This window comes from Cynocephalus volans, chromosome 12 (assembly GCF_027409185.1).
Source record: "Cynocephalus volans isolate mCynVol1 chromosome 12, mCynVol1.pri, whole genome shotgun sequence".
NCBI classification, from domain to species: Eukaryota; Metazoa; Chordata; class Mammalia; order Dermoptera; family Cynocephalidae; genus Cynocephalus; species Cynocephalus volans.
The window spans coordinates 96,884,908-96,907,437 of NC_084471.1; the positions used below are offsets into that span (position 1 = coordinate 96,884,908).

General features: G+C 36.8%; 1 protein-coding gene across 1 annotated transcript in view; it reads right to left on the minus strand.

Annotated features, from left to right (window-relative positions):
- PTPRO (protein tyrosine phosphatase receptor type O) overlaps positions 1–22,530 on the minus strand; it is a 239,063-nt gene that overhangs the window by 73,408 nt on the left and 143,125 nt on the right. Inside the window, exons 4-12 of the mRNA XM_063115709.1 lie at positions 21,783–21,935; positions 19,791–20,234; positions 18,464–18,625; positions 14,643–14,839; positions 8,707–8,827; positions 8,195–8,388; positions 7,080–7,191; positions 1,714–1,865; positions 500–620 (exon numbers count right to left, since the gene is read on the minus strand). Of these exons, the coding sequence (XP_062971779.1) occupies positions 500–620; positions 1,714–1,865; positions 7,080–7,191; positions 8,195–8,388; positions 8,707–8,827; positions 14,643–14,839; positions 18,464–18,625; positions 19,791–20,234; positions 21,783–21,935 (1,656 nt within the window). The remainder of the gene's footprint in view (positions 1–499; positions 621–1,713; positions 1,866–7,079; positions 7,192–8,194; positions 8,389–8,706; positions 8,828–14,642; positions 14,840–18,463; positions 18,626–19,790; positions 20,235–21,782; positions 21,936–22,530) is intronic.

Consider the following 22,530-nt stretch of genomic DNA (forward strand, 5'->3'; position numbering starts at 1 on the left):
TTATGCCAAATTAAAAAAATCAATATATGGGTTATTTTATCTGTGAATTTCTATTTAAGATATTAAAGAGGGCATTGTATAATATTTATATGAAAATGGAATGTTGTCTGATAGGGTTGTGTACATTGCATTAGATAATCTCTAAGGTCCTTCTGTTTCTAAAATCCTAAGACTGCTTGGTTCCTCCAACTTTACTAAGAGTGGTGAACTCCTGTTTCCCAGCACAGTATATGAGACCTCAGAAAGTTCATGGAAAAAATAGCATCGCAAGACACTATGAATCTTTCCACGAACTTTTTGAAGTACCCTTGTGCATTTCACTCATAGTTGAATGTACTCTTTCAGTAGTATAAATGTCTATTTTTACTTACAAAGGAGAATGAACTGTTGTTCTGTTATTATTTGATTGACTTGACTAGCTCATGTGGAATCAAGCTATGCAAACACCAGTTCTCCGAGCATGATTACTTTCATACCCATACCTGTGCTCTCTTCTTACCTAGCTTGACAAGGTGGAGCAAAGAGGTATTACTTCCTCTTTCGGTGCAAGCAGTTACTGAGAGGTTGTAGATGTCTCCTGGAGGCAAACTGAGAATTGCAGTCATGACATTGCGTGTTACCTGCAAGATCATCAAAACCGAGGGCTTAAGCTTCTAATGAATGAGCCAGCACACCACCCCAAACAACTACAGGGCTATAGCATACATTCCCTCTCTGTTACATGCTGCAATCCACAATTGATTATATTATGGATATGTTATATCCTCTGAAAATTATAGAAATCCGTCAATTGGGCCGAAGGCAAGGTAGCTTTAAAAATGCATAATATACATCAGACAGGATAATTTTACAATTAATTACCTTATTTGGAATGAATATTACTCTAAAATTTTTCGATATATTCACAGCAGATTTTAGAAAAGGCAATTTCTGGGTTGCTATTGATATGTACAATCTAAAAAGCTCAGAAGAAGCTATGTCTACAGACACATGGCTTCCCACCTAAAGACTACATTTCCCATCCTCCCCTATGGCTAAAGGCAACCATGTGACCAAGTTCTGACCAATAGATTGTAAGTGGAAGTCACATGGGCAACTTATAGTTCAGTTCACATCCTATAAGTGCTGGGCCTCCATGTTCTCTCTTTCCTCCTTCCTGAGGCTAGAATATGTATGGAATGATGATGAAGCTTCTGCTTTGCAGGACTACACATAGTGGCTAATGGAACAACACAGCAGGAGGAATGTGGATCCCTGGATGACCTCCTACAGCAGAAGTGCCCTGTTAGTCCTGTGCTATCATGAGAGAGACACAGGCTTCTATTGCATCTGAGCCATTCTCTTTTTGTTTGTTTGTTTCTTCATTAGTTAATACAATGTCAAAAAGCTTAGAAAAGAATTCAGCATTCTGAACATACACAAGTATTTAGGTACTGGTGATTATGGAGAAAATACTGAAATACATTCATTGTAAATTTCTTAAATCGTTACTTTAAATATAAATGAAACCAATAGTTACAACTATTGCAGCTCACTGTTAAAGATGAAAAGGAAAGGAATTTTTGTTCACTGTTGCGTCTCTAGAGCCTAATACAGTACCAACTGGCATACAAACACTTGTTTAATGTCTCAATAAATGTTTGCTTAATGGTCTTCAATAGTTTGTGCAACTAAATGGTTAGATGCCTAACATGGGGATTCAAAGAAACATACACTCTTTTTAATTTTCTTCTTTCCTTCTGCAACAACCATCCAGTGTAGCATTCTAGAATGGGACAGGTCAGTTGTGTCATCCCCATATGTCCAACTGATGTATAACAGACTGTTGAAATATTCCACAGAAGTGATTTCTGGAGCCACTGGGGCTACAAGGGAAGAAAGAGGCACAAGTTAGTATAATAGACTAATAATTAAAGTGCTTATCAGTAGAGCACAAAATCTCATATAGAGTTAACTTAGAGAATTAAAATTCATAGCACATGATGGTTCTGGGGACTCCTGGATTCTCAGTAACAGAGGGAAGGTTGGTGATCCAGGGTAGACACTTGTTTCAGGGGATCCCACCTTGTATATCTCAGACACAAGAGAGCCAGAGCCATCTATTAAGGCTTATTAAGGTTATTAAGGTCTTTTATACAAATTTCATGGTCACAAATTTCCTAAAATAGGGTTCACTTGTTTGGGTATATTTGTTATATCAATCAATCACTATTAATAGGCATTGGTGAAATTAGTATCTTAGTAGTATTGGAAAACTTGGGGTCCTGTAAAAGTAAGTCTCTTTCCTTGAGGTACAGTGAAGATGGTTATGGGAATAAAGAAGAGTAGGGTAGAAGGACAGAAGATAATAGCACTATAAGTAATATAAAGGACAAATGTTATTTACATAAAATAACAAGGCAGTATTATCGATAGTGTCTAGCCTATTGCTTTGCAGAAAGTAGGCTCTTAATAAATGTTGCTGAAGCAAGCAGTGAAGGAAAAAGGGATTTTTAAAAATATCTCATGCCACAAAGGTAAATTCTAACACTGAACTTGTTACTTTATTTTACATTCGTACACATTTAAATTTTTAAAAATTTGCTAATTGGGGAGGACAGTTCACCACAAGGTTTATAATATATGAGCTCTGAAAGCGTATTTTAATTATTTTTTAAAGTAATTGATTATTCTGAAGATTTTAAGAAATAATACACAGTTTGATTTAAATTTTAAGAGTATGTTGGTTTGAACACAAGTAAGCATTCCATTCTGAGATACAGCACAATATCAATTAAAATATTTGCAGAATTTCTCTAAATCATAAAAAATAATTTTCTTTAATGATGCTGTTTGGAAGCACACACACACCAAAATAAAGTGTTTTTACCTCTATACTCTTACTTAGTAACAATAATCAACACAGAAGACTGACTTCTGTGACCAAATGTGTGGGGATTTTGCCCCACCAACAAGCAAGCAACCAGTTCCACAGCAGACACTGGCTGGGTGTCCATTTCAATTCCAACACTGTCTACTTGAAGATAGTGTCAGATCCCCCAGGTTAAGAGCTCAGTCCCCAAGACCCCTCTCCCTCACTTCTGATGCCAATCCCAAGCTACAGGTTGTTTTACCTGTGCTTCTGGCTATAAATTGGGGTTTGATTAATTAACTGAGCAGCCCACAGAACTCAGGGAAACACTTACTTACATTTACCCATTTATTACGAAGGATATCACAAAGGATATAGCAAAGAGATGCATAGGGCGAGGTGTGAGAGAAAGTGCACGGAGCTTCCATGCCCTGCCCGGGCACGCCACCCTCCAGGAACCTCCAGATGCTCTCTCAACCCAGTTCTTTCAGGTTTTTATGGAAGCTTCATTACATAGGCATGATTGATTTAATCATTGGCCAGTGGCACTCAACTTAACCTCCAGTACCTCTGCCCTCTCCAGGGCTTGGGAGAGGTGGGACTGCCTTGCTCTTTCCAGTGACCATCCCCTATTCTGAAACTTCCTAGAGGTTGCCAGCCATCACCCAACTCATTAGCATATGAAAAGACAGCACTTTGGAGATTTTAAGGATTTTAGGAATCGTATTCCAGGAGACAGGGATGACAACCAAATAACCCAATTAAAAATGGGCAAAGGAGTTGAATAGGCATTTCTCAAAGGAAGATATACAGATGGCCAAAAGACATATGAAAAAAATGCTCAACATCATTCAGCATCAGGGAAATACCAATCAAAACCACACTGAGATATCATCTCACTCCAGTTAGACTGGCTATCATCAAAAAGGCAGAGAACAAATGCTGGCAAGGATGCAGAGAAAAGAGAACCCACCTACACTGTTGGTGCAGCCATTATGGACAATGGTATGGAGATTTCTCAAACAACTACAGATAGATCCATCTGATCCAGCAATTCCACTGCAGGGTATATACCCAAAGTAATAGAAATCATGTCTAAGGGATACCTGAACCCCCATGTTTATTGCAACTCTATTTACAATAAACAAGAGTTGGAACCAACCTAAATGTCCGTCAACAGACAATTGGATAAGCAAATGTGGTATATCTACACAATGGAATGCTACTCTGCCATAAAAAAGAATGAAATTCTGCCATTTGCAGCAACACGGATGAACTTAGAGAAAATCATGTTAAGTGAAATGAGCCAGGCACAGAAAAAAAAATACTGCATGTTCTCACTCATAAGTGGGAGCTGGAAAAAGAAAGAGAAAGAGAGAGAGAGAGAGAGAGATGGGGGGGAAGGAAAGAAGGAAGGAAGGAAGAATAATCACAATAATACATTGAAGTTTCAAAAGGACAGAACAGAACTGATGTTACCAGGGGTGGGAAAGGGGGAGGGGCAGGGAGATAAGAGAGGATTGGTAAAGGGCCATGAAATATGTTTGTTTGCACTGTATATTGTTGAATATACTGATTATCCTGACTTGAGCATCACATATTGCACACAGGTATTGATATTCAACTCTGCACCCCACAGATATGTACAATCAGCTATGTTTCAATAAAAAAGGAAATAAAAGGCAAAAAAGCCCAAATAAATATTTTTACAATATCACAGATGTTAATACTCATAACAAATATTCATAACTAACTGCTTTCAAAAACAATTATTAACTGAAGAATTTGTAATGCATAAAGTAAAAAACATTTCTGTTTCATTGAAATAGAAAAAACATTTCTAGTATGTTTAATAATAAAATCTTGGAATGTCAAAAATGTATTTAATGTGTAACACAAATCTACATCATATTTCAGAATATTCTACAAAAAAGAAAATAACTTTGGCTTTTCTATAGCTTCTTAATATATTCTGTCATACTTCATCATATACAAACATCTATACATGTATTTTTCCAAAGGATATATTTTCACCTTCTGATTTTAGTGAAGACCGGAAACATTTTAAAATTGTAAACCCAGAAGTATATATCTCTTCCTCACATGTACTAGATCTTCAGATTTTTATATATAGATTGTTGCTTTAAAATCTATCATATTGTGAAGGGCCACAAGATGTCACTATTTATTAATAATTATTTGGTACACTAGCATAATTACTATGAACTTGGCTTTCAGACTATGTTGTCTAACAAAGATAGTAGACTTGAGTTCCTAATAAATCACACCTAATTCGAATATCTTGCTCCTATTTCCTCTAATACCACACAGTTTAGCAATTTAGATTAAAAGTGAAAGCATGGGAAAGTAAAATGATATTTTTGTTTTAAATGAAATGAGGAAAGAAAGGCAAAAACAAACAAAAAAAGCCACAAAGAAATCAAAAAAGAGGCTGAGCGGTTAGCTTGGTTGGTTAGAGTGCGGTGCTGATAATGAGATCAAGGGTTCAGATTCCCCATACCGGCTAGCCACCAAAAATAAATAAATAAATAAATGAACCTGAAAACAAACACTAGAATTTCAACTGGCCTGAAAGAGAAGTACAAAAAATTAAAAGCATCTTTTATGTATGTTTTAGTAGTGACTTATATCATATAAATCATAATTCTAACATTATCCTGTAAGGTATTTATTATTATTATACCCATCTATAAGTGTGAGAATTGAGACCATCTGTGTCAATATGCTCAGACAAAACTGTATACTGCTGGTGTCAGCATGACTTCATTGTTTGTCCCAGGAAAAGATAAGAAATTCCCAAAGATCGATTTCCTGGGGACAACAGACTGCTGACCCAGGTGAATAGCTTACTTATTAACCACAGTTTACTATCCAGGCTTGCTATGACCACCTGAGCTGTCATAAACTTTGCTTAATCCCTGTCAGTTTCCCACCTTGAGGGGCACACCTTAAACCACTTGAGTCAGGACACCAAATCCTATTAATATTTTATTTCTGACGTCCCGCTATGAAATGCTGCAAAGATCTATCAAGATGGTGCTCCAATACAGTAAGTAATAATTTACTCTGTTAACCAGCAGTCAGGTAATGTTTTAAAGAGTTCAGGAGATAAGAGTTCATTCACTAAGATAAGTCGCTCAAAGTTCTCCAGCTAGAAATGAACAGACCCATGTTCAGTTGCCAAGTCTGGGCTTTTTCCAGACAGTTGTCCTCACATAATTATATTACTATTTAAGTTAATTGTGTAAGAATTTACACATGATTGATTTCTTCCCATTCTTTTCATTGATAAGTTTCAACAGTAAAACCAGATGCCCATGGAGGAAACTATTTTGCCAAAATTATTCTTCATCTAAATATTTTTCTCCTGTGTTTTCTCAGTACAACTTTAACTATAACCTTGTCCAACAAAAAAGTTTTGAAAAATCTTAGATTGAGCAATAAGGGTTAGTGTTTCTTTGATGAATTTCTGCTTTTCATACTACTGATGATGCAACTACATAATTTAAGGTTCTTGAGGATCTAAGATTAATAGTTTTTTATTGTCTAATTATTTATGGCAGCTGGCCAGTACAGAACTGTTTATTAAATACTTAACTTTGTGCCATGCATTTTGCTAAGTAGCTTATTTACTAGTGAAGTAACAATAGAAAATAATAATAGATAATTGATACTATTATCATCCCCATTTTACACATAAAAACAATTGAGGCTTAGAAAAAGTTAACTTCCTCAGGTTACATGTGGTATGTGGGAAAGCCATGATTCAAAGCCAGGTCTGTTGGTCTCCAAAGCCTGTTTTTAACTCTTGCAATGGACCCTACTGCAGTTGGCCTGTGACTTTAAAAACGGCTTAATTAATAAGGAAGTGGAGGCACGCTAACAGATATAATCATCAAATGGGTGAGATCAACTGAGTGTGCAGTGTGAAGCTGAAGGCTCTGTCTGCTGCATCTCTGTTCTAATCAATCCCAACTGCGGAGCACGTAAGTCAAGGGCAGTGACTCAACAAAAAAGATATTTTAATTTTCAACATTATCTAACTAAGCAAATAATGAATGATCAGAGTCAAGCACGTTAGCTTCTGGGACCCTGATGCTCAATCAGTGCTGGGGGCATGGCTGGCACTCTGGAGACACAGCCCTTCGAATCTCCTCAAAGCACGCAGTGCTCTCTCCTCATGGAACTATTTCCCAGCACCACTCACCTGTTATGAAGCTTATGGTGGAACTGTCACAGCAGCTCAATTCTGGATCTCCCCACGTCACCATGGTAACCCGAAAGTTGTAGTACCACGCCGGCAACAGATTCGCTATTCTCTGAATGGGAAAAAAAGAAGCAAGGAGACAAAAGACTAAGGGGGAAAATAATATTCTTGGAGTAAGAGTTACTTTCATTAGGTCATAAAAAAATTAATAAGAAATTTTTAATTTTCCTTTTTTGTGCCTTTTTGTATTTCCCCATTTTTCCATAATAAAAAATTCTTCCTGGAATGAGATGAAACATAAAAACGTTAAAATGCAAAAATAAAATTTTTGAAAGGTGATTAGAAGACAGAGCAAAACGTTTCCAATTTTGGTTTCACCTTGCAATTTCCTGAGTAATATTACACAAGTGAGATAGTATTTATTTTTAAGTGACTGTGCACATACATCTCCCTATTCCTAACACAAGTGGCCTCTCACAACTTTATATTCTTCCAACATGGGCCATGAACAGGAGTCCCTGCCGGGTGGCAATTACCAGAGTCGTCAACTGGGTAGAGACCAACAGTGTACTTCATGCATAAATAACCTGCAGGTAACCTACACTTTAAAAAAATTATTCCAGTCTCAGAGAGAGCAATCTTTACCTGTTCTCTTGAAAACCGTCCTCTACTGGCCTGACATTATAGGCATCTAGCTGATTTGTGGATGCCAAGAAGAGTCATTCTCAGAGTTAGGCAGTGTCAATTAACTATGCAAGGCCTATGGGGAATCGTGTTCTGCTCCTTCGGAGCAGAGAGAAACAATAAGCCTTTGATAGCACTACTCCACTTTAAGCAAATTTGTTAGAAAAAAAATGCTGATTAACAAATAACTTCAACTGGGATGAAAGCTAGCTTCATGCAAATCTCTCTCTCTTCCTCTCTAAAACAAGAACAGAATCCAAACACCCCAAAACCTCAGAGCAAAACCCACTTAAAAACCTTGAAAGTAGCAAACCACCTGTGGGTATCTACAAAATGATCTAATTTACAGACAACTCATTCTGGCACATCTGGTACATAAAGGCTTGTCTGTTTAGATAGGGACGTGTGACAGCTGGTTACGGGAGGATTACCACTGATGCAGTTAAGGAGACAGTCGCTGCTATTTCATAGTAGGTCGTCCACTCTGATGTCATCGTTGCAGGGTTGAAATAAAACATTTCAACCACATATTTTCTGAACACTCCTAAGTAAGGTCTGGTCCAGCTCAGAACCACTGCTGTAGGGCCCAAGGGATAGAGCATTAGATCCTTTATTCCAGTAGGAACTAAAAAGAAGATGGGTAGGGGGTGGAAAAAGAAAGACAAAAAGGAATGTTTATTATCTTAGCAAGAGCTTCAGATTTCTACTTAATAATCAAGGTTTTCACTCTTCTGATATAATCATTGAAAACTAGAGTGAATACAGCTGCCTGTGATTTTTCCTCAGAGTAGTAAATGCTAAGGATGTCCTCCAAGTGAGCAAGTCCAGTTGTTTACACTCTGAAGGTAGAGTATTGGGTGAACTAGCACTGGTTGCCCCACTGCATCCCTTCCACCAGAACTCTGATAAAGATGAATCATTGTTCTTGTGGCTAGCAACTTACCAATGGAAAACGTCACAGGATCTGAAGGTGGTCCAATCAAAGGGCCTTTTCTTAGGTACATCACAACCTGATACTGGGCACCAGGAACCAGGTTTTCAATAATAGCTTTGCTCGAGTTCACCTTTAAAGCAAACACCAGTAAAATTTATTTAGAGCTGGGCTTTCAGAATGTCACACAAAGGCAGAAGCAGTATTCAGGAACTCTTTTCGGAACCACAGATGACTTTGAAATACAGAAGTGTTTACGCACGTGAGGGAAGGTCACATTTCAAAATTAAGATGATTTATAGTTTATGTGAAACTGAAGGGAACCCAGAACATTCAGATTCTGCGGCTGCATTTAATAAGCCCTTTAAACTGCTTTATACCCATCAATGTCAATTGGAACTATGCACACTAGAGTCACAGTAGCCTCTAACCATAATCAAATCTGCAGTACCATAAGGATAATCTGACATCCTAAATTGTAGTGTCAGCTGAATACATACAAAGATCAGTGCAGGGATGTCTTTAGTCTCTTGTCACTTAGAAGCATATAATATCTAATTATACAGATGGAAATGACCTCAGAGATTATTTAGTTCAAATCTCTCACTTAATAGAGTGAGAAAGTAAAGCCAGAGAAAGGCCAAGGTCACATATTTGGATTCAGTGCTGGCACTAGAAGCCTAGTGTTGTGACCTCTAATTTACACTACAGGCAAGTCTCAATACAGAGGTAAGCACTTTGCAAGGCTGTTGCAAGCCCATAACATAATGTTGTAGAAAGCATTTCTCACTCAGATGAGCTATTCTTTACTGTTTTGTTTTTTTTTAACTTTTGGTTAATAACAAATACCATATAGAGAAAAATAATGAGAACCTATAGATGAATAAAATGTATTTATTAAAGTTGAATGCTGGCATGCACAAGGACCAATTCAACTGACACGTTAAAAAGTGTGCTGCTTTGACGCTAAGTGCCTCTAATATTTAAGACCATCTTATTTAGTGGAAAGAACACAGGTTCTCTATTCTGACTGCCTCAAATCAAATCTTGACTCTTTATTAGTATGGGGATTTATTTACAATTAAAAAAAATTCTTAGCTTGATTTCTTCCTTACTAGAATATAGGTGGAGTTGTGAGAATGCTTAAACCTGAGTATCAATAAATGTTAACTCTTATTACTCTTACCAACTTTTTGGCCTCTGGGGTACATAAAACTGTAGAATTGTTGCAAGAAGAAACACCAGTCAATGGAGAACAATATTGTTGACAGTTTACCTATGCTGTAATTTTTTTTTTGTCTCATTAAATTTTAACGATAAGCAGAACTGGTGAAATGATACGAATTTAAAACTTTCCCAGTACCCTAAACTGATTATACACAGTAGAAATTGTATACCTTGAATCGGTCCAACTTGCTCTATGCATAAGTAGAAGGAGCAGAATACCAAAATATCTTTTCCTTTGGCTTGATCAAAATAAGGTTGAGCTGAACTAGTAAGTTAGCATTTCCACCCTTCTTTTCCTATTTACACTCTTTCATGTCAGGGTTTCTTGCCCATGTTCTAGATTTTTAATTCTGATGAAAACCATATAGACAAGGTGATGCAACTGATACAGAATTTCATCTGATACAGAATTTCCTAAAAAAAAACTATGAATAAGGACATATATATTATGCACAACTAGGCAGTTCTGTTTTATTTCTTTAAAAGACATTTTAAGAAATAAAATTCATACATGCTCATTGTAAATTTATTCCCCCCCCCCCCTAAAAAGAGCAAATGAAAGAAATTGGAAGTTTTCCTTCTCTTCTCCCACAAATCCTAATATTTTGGTAGGCATTCCTATAGACTTTCCTCTAACATATAAAAATAAATAATATGCTATTGAACCATATATGTGTTGTACTATTAACATTGCTCCAATCTTATTTTAAAACTCTAACGACACATTGTAGACATTCTACCATACTTCTAAATGCTGAACTAGCATTTGCCTATTTAGAGTATTTAGAATAACACAGGGCATAAAGAGTGTAGATTATTTTAGAGTGATGTTAAAATTCCTTTAGTTTGATCATATTTTAATACTACTTAAATATGCCCTTAAAATAACTTTGTCCTAGGGAAATCGTACTTTTTAAATAAGAAGTATCTATGTGTATATACATCACACTACTAAATAATATGATGAAAGGGCAATGGTATTGTGAATTGCTTGCCTTGTAACAAATTATAAACAGCACTTCTCACGCCCTCTCCCAATTTCTGAATATTTGCAGAGCTGCCAACCTATACTTACACTTCTATCCCTCCACACCTTTTTTATCTATCCTGGACCTCCTTTTGAAGGTGAGAAGGGGAAATTCTTCTGTATTCTGCTTCCTAAATAATAACTGTTTTATTTTCTACAAGATCATTTCACACTCCCTCCCTCAATTTCCACCCGTATTAGCATTTTAATATTTTTCCCGTTTGGCTTAAATTTTCATTTCCAAGAACTCAGTTGAACCAAATGTCTCTCCAGCTAGGCACTAGTTCTATTTTTCCTCAGCTAAGGAGATAAGAGGAAAGATGTATTAGAAAGCATAGCTGGGAGAAGAAATATGCAATAGATTATTAAATAATGGGGTTGAACGAGAGGACAGTGAATGTTCCTTTGAATCTGATATGGTCTTATTTCCACTTCATGTGATCCTCTTTCCATTAGCTCTTTTCTATACATTTATTACAGTCACTCAGATTTTTCCATGAAGGATCTCTAGAACCTTTCCATCTCCCTCCCTTGATTTAAAAAACATCCAGCTAGGCCTGGATAAAAATAGAAACTAACACTTTTTTTTGCACACTTACTATCACTATGCTCCAGACACTGCATTAACCATCAAGTCCTTTTATCTTTATTACAACCCCACAAGGTAGGATATGCTTCTCCCTATGTCAGATGAAGACACGAAGACATACAGAGATGAAAAAAGTTGCTCGAGTTCTCATAGCTGGTAACTGTGTGACACTGGAGTCTGTACTCTAGACTCCATGAAGGTGGGTGATAAGGGTGAAATAGCACATGCAATCCAACAGAAATAGCACAGGCTGCCAAGTCAGATCCTTTGGGTCCCAGTCTCTGCCCTGATACTAACCAGCTGTGTAACTCTGGGCAGGTCTCTTAAATATTTGGCCTCTTAACTTTTAACATTTCTTCATTTGTAAAGCCAAAAGATGGATTTGTCTTTCCGTCTGATTTTGTCATTTAGTTATTATACATTCCTATAAGTTGTCGGAAAGCATTAATGGACCAAGGCAGATCACATATAGGAAGAAATGTACATACATATATTATATAATGCTTCCCAGTTCTAAAATTTATGATTGTGTGTGAGTCTTTGCAGAGAATACTGAGAGCATATTTACTCTGAAAAATTAACCAAGTTCTTTACTAACACAGATTGGGCAATGACTTTATGTTCAACATGTATTTATTAATGAATAGTACGACAATGGTCATTAGGAGGAATACATCACAAAACTCTTTCTCCAGAGCATTTGCATACAAACTCGAGCACAAAGCAACACACAGACATAAACGTATCCGTATGATGAGGGTAAATTCAAATTAATGCCTATAATGCACCTACATGAAGGGCCAGAACCTGAGCTTTGTGAAATCAGGGTTCAGGTCTAATTCACCTTTTCTCTAGCACCTCACACAGAACCTGCCTCACACACAGTCACACAGATCAATGAAATTGCAGGGCAAAATAGGGACATTAGCAGTGAATCTCACAGATCTTCCAGGTAATAAATACATTAAGCAATGAGCCTATGGCACTGTCAGTGGTAGAGGCAAAGTGGGGAAAGTGAGACTATAAAACAGTGAAACATCACGAATAGCTATTAATATGCATTTGGCTTTAGAATCACTCTTATTTTAGGGCCACATTTAGAATTTCCTATTTAATATAAACACAGTGCCATTGTATTTAGAGCTAAAGAAATATTATTTTTTCATTCTGGACTATGGTTGCTTTAGGAAACAAGTCCAAAGCCCAAGTTAGATCCATCTTGGTGAGAACATCTTGCAGATTCCTTTGATTAATGTCCACTTGACTCTGTGTTGGTTCTCGACACTTTTTGAACTTACATTTCCTCATCTGAAAAGTGTATGTGTGTGTGTATGTGTGTAGTGGGGCCAAAAATAAAAGAACAGCAGAGAAGAGCTCATCTAAATGAGAAATGTTCTCTACAACATTACTTCATGGGGTTACAACAGCCTTACAAAGTGCTTACTGCTACATCTTGATACCTGGTGATGGTGTTGTAATAATCACACACTTCTCAAAAAGTTCACACGGTGACTGAGATGATGACTGGTATAGCGGTCTCATTCCCATCCTCCACTTTAAATATGGGTCTCCTCGCCCTTAGTCCTTAACAGGGTATTTCATGTCCCATTATTTTCATATGTGCATTTGAGAAGGCATTGTCAAAATGCACTTGCACTGGCCTTTTCTGGCTTGTTTATAATTGACACTATCTGTTCCTTTAGCCTCTGGCTTCTGTGTGAAAGACGTGTAATTTGCACATTAGGTGGAGCAACGGAGAAATGTACCTTGGAGCAGTCGAGTTCTAGGTCATAGTCTGTGAGCCAAACACATTTTTCTATCAATGTAAAGAGTCAGTCATTTTGGGTATGCTCAGGGATGGAAGCTACTAATTTGTACAATGAGCTGTGATTACTAGTTAATCGGTTTAACATATTTATTTTTAATTTAATTCGAGTCAAGGGGTAGTTTCCTACTCAAGTAAGAACTTATCTCAGCATTCTGTGGTTTCTAGTGCTCCAAAGGCCATGATTCCTGAATCCATCTTATCAATTTAAAATCCCTCACTGTTTGAATTTCATTAACTACTTAATTTTCCTGGGAGAAATGTAAACATTCCAAATAGTTTTTACATCTCTTCTGAGTATTACATCGGCAATGTATTCCACATGAATTGATAATTAAACGGAGTTTTTTGCCTATAAGGAAAAACCTAATGTATTTGTAAGACACCAAGTACCACCACATTTGGCCTCATGAAAAAATAAAAGCAGATTTTAGGAAAACAAGACTGGACCCTAGGTTCTCAGGGCTTCTGGGAGCAAGGTCTGCTCTCAGCTCCCGTTGCACGGTTGCATCCAGGACCAATGACTGGGTGTGGATTTATTCTTTAGCTACTCACAGGATGACTCATCTGTGCACTATCTCTGCAGGCCCTCGCTCTCCTCTGTGCTAACTTTGATTTATCCTTCAAAACTTTTTTCAGTAGTGACTGGTGAGGGGGGAGTTTTTTTACTTAATACGCTTTTAATTTTTGAATTATGTCTTCAGCGAGCACACGTTGCTACAGTCAAAATAAAAATGGAAAGGATGAAAAAAAGTAAAACAAAACCATAAACAAAAAAACCCCCGAAACCTTCTACTTGGTTGTTTCCTCCCGTGGGAAGTTTTTCGGGCCACTTTCCAAATCCTCTTTCCCTCCAATCCATAACACCCATGGCCAGCTCCTTCTTCCTGGGAACGCGTATGGCCTCACTCTCATTTATTTTTGGCCTAGGCCTTATTTTATAGGGTGCAGTAATTCTATGTTCACTTAACCATTGTTCTCACTAGATTATGAGCTCTGCAAGAGCAGGATGTTTAAAAGTGACCTAGATCTCCAACATTATCCTAGTACCTGGCGCATTGGAGGTGCACAAAAAATTCTTCTGCATAAGGAATGAAAGTGAAAGGCACATCACCCTCCTATGAAGGAAGAGGAAGGCAACAGTGTAGGTGAAGAGCTACCCCCACGCATTTACTGGCCCCTCTCCTGGCTCTTTGCAAATGCCTCTCTCCTTGCGTTGCCCTGCGAGGCTGGGCTTCAGCGGGGTGTGGGTGTGCCCATCCACGTTTCCTTTCCTTTACCTGGGTGCAGTACTGCTTTTCAAGCCTCTGGCTCTCCTTCTGTTTCTGGCAGGTCAGCGACACCACAGAAACAACGGTGCTGTTGTAGTTCTCTTGGGAAGATGTCCAGGACATCAAGGCAGTGGTTGAGCTTAAAACATGCACGGTCACATGCTGGGGCTTCTCAGTCAACTCTTCAATCCACTCTCCTGAAGGACCTGAATATTTCAAATCAGAGCACAAAGAAGGTTGCACGCTGAAATGGTTGAGATAGATTTTAGTTTTAAAATCATGTCTTCCCTTTGCCCTTGGAAAGATATTTGAAACAAGATTGGCTGTCAGCCTGGCAACTCTTCAGATCCTCTGCCTAGCTACAATCCTCAATTCCATGACCTCACCCTTGATCTAAATAACAGCAGCCTCAGCAACAACATGGAAAACTGTTCTACTGAGAGACAGAAGCTCCACTTCCATTATAATGTGCATCTGAGAGTATTCCAGTAAATTCTTCACCAGAGAGAATTTACTTCTCTTTTAATGAAGACTGGGTGTGGCATTTCACCAGTGTTTATAACTCCTTTGCTATAAGGATCTTTGGTTTCTAGAGGTAATTACTTTGAGATTCAAATTAGCCTCGAGTACAATTCTGTGAAAAACTTTAAATCTGGCAACAGCAGGAACAAAGAGGCAGGCTGTGACTATATTAGAGAAGAAACAGACGACAAGCTGGTTTAATGTGCCTGACACGAAGTAAGGACTCAAGACGTGTTAAGGTGATTATTATCTACAGAAATTCTGTGTTGAAATGCAAATGTGCAGTTTCCCTTTGTTTGCTTAGGATACATTTCTCAGTTCCTGAATTAAATGCTGTATTTCTAGGCTGGAACCCAGGAGAGGAAAAGGAGGAAGTGGCTCTGCTGGGAAGGCAGACTCAGGCTCATTGTAAATGGTGCAAGAAAAATAACAATAAAAAATGATAATAATGATGGCAAAGAGATATAACACCCATTATGGACAAGGCTCTATTTTAAGTTTACATGTGTTTACACTTTAATTTTTATAACATGCCTACGAGATAAGTACTGTTATTAAATCTCACTTTTCAGATGAGGAAACTGAGGCAGAGATAGCGTGAATAGACCTGGGATTCCAAAATCCATGCTATTAACCCTGCGTGGGTCTTCCTGGAGCACAATGAAATAGTGAAAAGTATCGGTTTGCAGATAGAAAAATCGGCTCAAGACTCAGTTTTGCTCTTTATTAGTGGTATGACTTTGGGTAAATTATTTAATTTCTCTGAATCTCAGCCATTGCAGCTGTCAAATGGACAAACCATAGAATGTTAAAATTGGAAGGAACTTTAGAGATCCAATGCTTTACTTTACTAACGAGGAAACTGAGGCCCAGAGACATGAATTCCTGCCCAATATCACGGAGCTGGTAAGTGCTTGGAACCCACCCCAGACCTCCTGTCTCCTGAGTCAGTGCTTTGTGACAACATATCATGATGCCTTCTGATTAATCTATTTCATAAGGTTCCTGCTGGCATCAAATGAGATAATATGTGTTAGAAAACTACATAAATGTGAAGTTTTATTACCGCACAGAGACTGCTGGTGTAGTGCAGGCTCAGAGAGAGAAAGTAGAAAGAAGCAAAGCAAATTCACTCATTTAATAGTTTTATGTTAGGACTGACCTCATAATCAACCCAAGGCAATGGGTCCTTGCAGGCTACATGGAAAAGGATTTTGTTATCAAATATTCCTAGTATCTAATCTTCGTTCTGACACCTGGGAAAGGTCACTGAACTTTCTATGGCTCAGTATCTTTCATATGAAAAATGAGGATAATAAAAATGCTCCGTTCATAGAGCTGTTGGGGGACTAATGTAAATTTCTGCCTTAATTTTCATCTCTGGGAAAGCCTTCAAAATGACATAAATATAAAACATAATACAGCAACAGAAGCATAGATCTTAGTGTAATAAATGTTAGTGTAATAGCTCAACCCCAGAATGTCTGAAACAGCTTGGTCAGGAAAATGGGCTGCAAATGTAATGTAGCTGGTGTGTGACGATATTATGTTGAAGGAAACTAACCCACCCTAATTTGCTGCTCACTTACCCAGTTAAAAATTATATTTATATCTGCAGTATCCTTTTTTAAACCAAAGGGGTATATATATAGTACATGATAATAACTCATTACCACAGGACAGAATATCCTTAGCACCTAAAAATATCATTCTTTTGTTGGCAGAGAAAAAACAAATTTCTAGGGGCCTCTATGGGGGTCTTCAAAAAGTTCACGGAAAGGTTCATATTATCTTTTAATTCTATTTTTTCATGAACTCTTTGAAGTACCCTAGTATTTTTCTAGTTGAATATTGAGATGGATCTCTTTGAAATAATATTTTTGAGCAATTCTCACATCGAAATGGCACTAGTCACTTTGGATATTTTAAAAATCTGCAGAATAATTGATAAAAGTGGTTCAATAAATATTTGTTGAATATATAAAAGAGTGGATAAATAAGCAAATAGAATAACTTTAGCCTAGGATTTTATAATTTGGTATGAGAAGCAAGATGCACACAAATAAAATAAATCTAGAAAAATGCCACACTCTAGTAGGTTCTGTGTTTTGTGCTGTACAGTATGAAACACAAGAGAAATTCAGAGCAGAGAAAAGCAGAATCATTGAGGGAGTTTCTGTGGAAGCTGTTAACACCTGCAGTGGATCTGTACCCATGACAAGGACATCTCTTGGTTAGTGAAGCATGTTTAGCCTCATGAGAAGAACTGAATGCTTGACTTCGTTCTCATTCTCAAGTGATGTCATGTCAAAGACCCCCACACTTGAAATACCTGCGAGGCAATTCCAAATATTCTTTCTGCCTGTCTGATGGCTCTTTCAGGCCTTTCACCAGGGTGACATTTTTGATTGCTTAAGGAAAGATGTTATTTTTACTGGACGTAAGGGACATTTCCCACATTTGTAAGCTGCAAAATAAATTGGTCTTCTCCCTCTGTCCTCATTCTTTCCTTTCTGTCCATCTTTTTGAGGATTATTTGACGAAAGCTGGTATTTTGCCTTTGAGGAAGGCAAGGAGTGTACGGTAGTCATCCTTTTCCGAGAGCAATTTTTATCCATTGCCTTCTGGTTTTTCTTTCTGCTGATCAGAGGTGCATTTAACTCCTGATAAGCTTGGTTATTGATTTTGGGCCTGTAAACTTTCAGTAAACCCAGTCAGTTTAGCAAAACATATTACAGAGACACGCACTGTCGTTCAGCCTTGAGAGTGTAGCTTTCACTCTGCTATTACCCCTAATGGAATTAGTAGAAGCCACCCTAAGACTTGACATTGGGGCTTTTCTAGCTTTGTCTTCTCCTGTCAACTTTATGGCGTCCACGTGGATATCACTACACTTGAATCTTTGTCCTTTTTTGGAGCTACACAAGCTTAATACTATGAAGAGATTTTTTATTCAATCCTATAATATCAAGTTTCACTATGGCCTCAAACAAAAGTCATCTTTCCCAAACTGTGTGTCCATGTCTCTAGAGAGTTTGCTATGGCTAGTGTGGAAGGTCAGTTTAATAAATGTTCAATTATCAGAACAATAAAAAAAAAATCCTCAAGTTAAATCCATGGGGAGGTTTGCTGCAATTAAGCATATATATATTTCCTCTGCTGTCAAAAGATTATGGATCCTGGCCTCTCCTGACACTGAAGAATTCTCAGGATCCCTAAGGTTTGTGAATAATTGACGGAGCATTGTTAATCTCACCAATCTCATTGTTCTAGTGCTGTAAGTACAAAATAATCTCTTCATTACTTACTAATATAAAAGCTGAGTGATTTTGCGGACTGACTTTTTCGAGTTTCACACGATCCCGAGGAACTGAAGGTTGTCACAGATAACTTGTATTTCCCAGGCTCCTTCAGTTCTGCAACAAATTCATGCGTTTCTTCATCCACTGTCAAATATTCAGTAAAATTCTCTAAATCACATATAAAAAAGAGAATATGTATGACTTGACACCTGGAAGCATGCTGAATGTAGAAAAATTAATTAGTAAAAAAAAAAAATAGGTATTTTTGATATTGCCTCCTTTCTTTTGTCAAATTCAACTCTACCTCTAAATTACAGGCACCATAAAAGAAACATGAGTAAGAGTTCAATTTTTTTCACAATACCTTTCAATAACAAAACTAAGATATGGTGTCCAAATCAGTAAAACTAAGTATGGGTATATACTGTGAAATTATGTGCACAAAACAAAAGCAGATTGTCAGGAGAAGGTAACGATCGCTGGCTTTCTCATCTGGATGTAGGGACAAAAAAAGAACCAGTACCAAATATCTTATAAGCTCTTTGTGGTAGCATTGAATACTCAAAAATGCTTTAAAATGGATATATGGTCTGACACTTGTAATATTTTTCCCTCATCTGTTTGTTTCCAGAACTTTTAAGCATAAGCATTATTTTATGTTGCTTCACAGTCCATCTCCTGCTGCTTATTACATTTGGTGTCATTATCATAAGTTGATAACTAGAACAGCCTTAGAAGAACACACTTCGGTCAGATAAAAGCATGATAGAACCTTGTGGAAATAGGCAGTAAAAAATAACTATCTGAATTACAAGATTCTATTTTTTCCATAGAATATATCAAGGACAGATTAATAAAGCTTTTTTTTTTTTCAATATAAACAATTCCAGGCCAATGACTTTTGACTTAATAATTGGAAATGACAAAGGACTTCAATTTTATATAATATTTGAGTATAGTTGATTGCTCTATCACCTAGTATTCGCAGATTTTTATATCTCATTCTACCACATAAGATCGGAGTAAACAATATGTTATATATGAGACTACATGTTGTCCTACCCTGAAAATAAGGCTGTCATTTAACTTCAAATTTTGACAACTTGTGAATCACCCAAACCTTCTAATTTTGATCAATCCAATTCATTTTGGTTTTCTGTTCTCGATGTGCACTGAATAATCAAATTCCCTTCCTCCCCCTTTATTTTTTTACCATTATTCTTTAAATATTAACTGTCTTCCACCGGTCTTTCTTTCTAAACTCAAAATTTAAAACATTTCATTTCCTTTCCTTTTAGCATTTCTTATTTCCTCTGATTTCCTACTGCTTTACCTTCTCTTTCTATATGAATATGGAACCCATCAAAGGCAGTGGGTGGTTTTGGTGGTAACCAGCTCAATATCATTTGCACAGGGAAAGAAGAGAAAGCGCCTGATGCTGACTTCTCAGTCTCGCTGAGTGTATTGTTATTTTCGTATTCCGTGGGAAGTACACTGACAAATTCATCTTCACTTTCAGGAGTTGCAGACGCACTGTCCCACCAGTATGGCTGGGACGTAGTTTCATAGTCACTGCTGTTCAAATCAGGCCAACCAGAAGAAATGTTGCCAGAGGGAATTTCTGGAGTTTCATCTGTAAAATGGAAGAGTTTGTCCTTTCCGATTGTATCTCGTGATCTCATGAATGATTCATCTGGGAAACTGCCACTCTGTTCTTCCCAGTTGTTTTTGTTCAAGTTTACAATGCGGACAGAAATGTTTCGAGGTGGATAAGGGGCTGTAAGAGAGAGAATTTTCATTTTCAAATAATTTCTAACTCTATTATAGGAAATACTTCATTTATTAATGAATCAAATATACAAGCCGATTTATAAAATAGAGTTTAATTTTACTTCCAATATATAGACAAATTTACAGCAAGAACAATTGTGGTTTTAAGTGCACACACTTTAATATTTTGTGAATGACGTGGGCATATTAGCATATTGCCAGTCACACTTCAAATACACTAACTTGTGGTATGATGCTTGCGGAAGTGGTAATTTAACCACTTCTAAAGCACAATTATGCAAATAGTCTTCAGTTTATCACAATCTCACTCTTTAAAAAGTGAGAGAGTTGCATATATAATTTGCCTTAGAGACATTACCACACATGGTGAAAATATGGCTTCACTCCTCACCTCTCTCAAATGAAACATACGAGCAAAAATGAGTTCATGAATTACAGAAGCACTCTGTTCCAGAGGTAGAAAATCATGAAGACACACTGTGTGGTCTCTGCCTCAACAGTTTCTGCCTGTCCTTCAAATGGCACAAATATCTCCTCTTCTGTGAACTTCTAATAACAATTAATCTCTCCCTGTTTTGTGTTGTTCAATAACTTTGGAACTGTTTCATAACGTTTATTTCATTCTGCCTTGTATCATCGCCACTTGTACAGTTTTTTTGAGGACAGCGACCCTGTCTCACCTGTCTTAGTCTTCATCTCTCTCAGTATTTACAATGACTTCCAGGGAGAAGATGCTCAATTAATCTTTCTTTACTTGAATTGAATAAGGAAAAGGCAAATAGAATCTTAGATGTTGACATGAGGTGAATTAGATATTTAGCTGAAACCGTTTCCTTGTCTTGGCCTAATAAATGAGAATCATGACTTCTTTGAATTTCATATTGCAAGGGGTAATCTATCATAACCGACCTCCAGTACTCATAGGAGTGGCCTCTCCAGCCTTCCTGTTGAGTACTCAGGCATGTTAGGCACACACAGTGCTTTTTCTGGTGATGAGTGCTTAGTAGATATACATTTATTTTATCCATCCATTCTTACATCAATCAATCGATTGATCCATCCATCCATCCAACCTATAATAGTGCTTCATATTAGTAATGCTACCAAAATGAAACACAGCAAGTTTTAGATACATCTGAATTCCAATATTTTCCTTCAATAATCTGATCATCTTTACTAGACTGTCTCCTCTCTGTTTTTCTGCTGTATGGACATTCGTCAGATGATAGAATAGTTATTCACTTCTAGATCCAGTTAACCTACTTAGTTATAACTTTTGGTAGTGTCACATACCGTTTTATTCAAAGACCATAAATGTACAATTACTTTGACATAGTTTACATTTTGCTTATTGAATATTTTGCTTGGTTCTTTTTACATTGATAGAAAATTTGTTTTAGATTATTAAAAGTATATACTCATATTTATTTTCTTTCTTAGCTCTGAAGAAGAATATTTCTTAGAAGGATAAAAAAATAAACAGCAGCATATAATTTACTTATTTTCTCACTAAACTTGATTCTTCCGAACTTACCAGTTCTATGCTGTTTGGGTTCATGACTAACATCACTGGACTCCACGAGGGTACTTCTATTAAAACTTGCCTCAGATACTAGCTGGAAGGTGATATTACTATAACATATTCCTGGAAGCCAGTGATTAAATACTGTTTTTCCTTTAAAGAAATCTGTGAAGAGAAAAATCAGTTACATTAAAAATATGGTCTTCTACATGTCACCAACTTCTAGAAAGTTTCAAACGGTTATAATTAAATATGCATAAGATAATATTTCTGTCAACTTCTGGCAAGGCCAGAAATAAACAATTAGTAGAAGGACTGAGATGAAATTTGGATCTTTAGACTCAGTTGTGAAAGGCTTTTCCTGCTAAAATTCCTAAGAAGACTGGACACAATTTAAGTTAAGTTTTTGTTAAAGAAACTTTTTGGATATTAAGTGGAAAAGATAATACACAGAAATTGCAGAGATTAGGTTTATGCTAATTATTTACTTTAAAATAAAAAACCCAAGGTATGTTGCCACTTTCTGACATAATAAATAGCAATTTTACATGAAATGTTTTTATGTATAAAAACTAGTCTATCTTAAAAGAAGACTGGCTTATCTGCCAGTTGGCAGACAGGACAAGTTTAAAAAAAAAAAAGAAGAAAATAAAGAAAACATTAAAGAAAATAATAAATTTAAAAATTCAATCCAAGTCAAAAGAAATGAGGGAAAGAAATTAAAAGTATCACTTATTGAATTAAAAGCTAAGAATAGTTT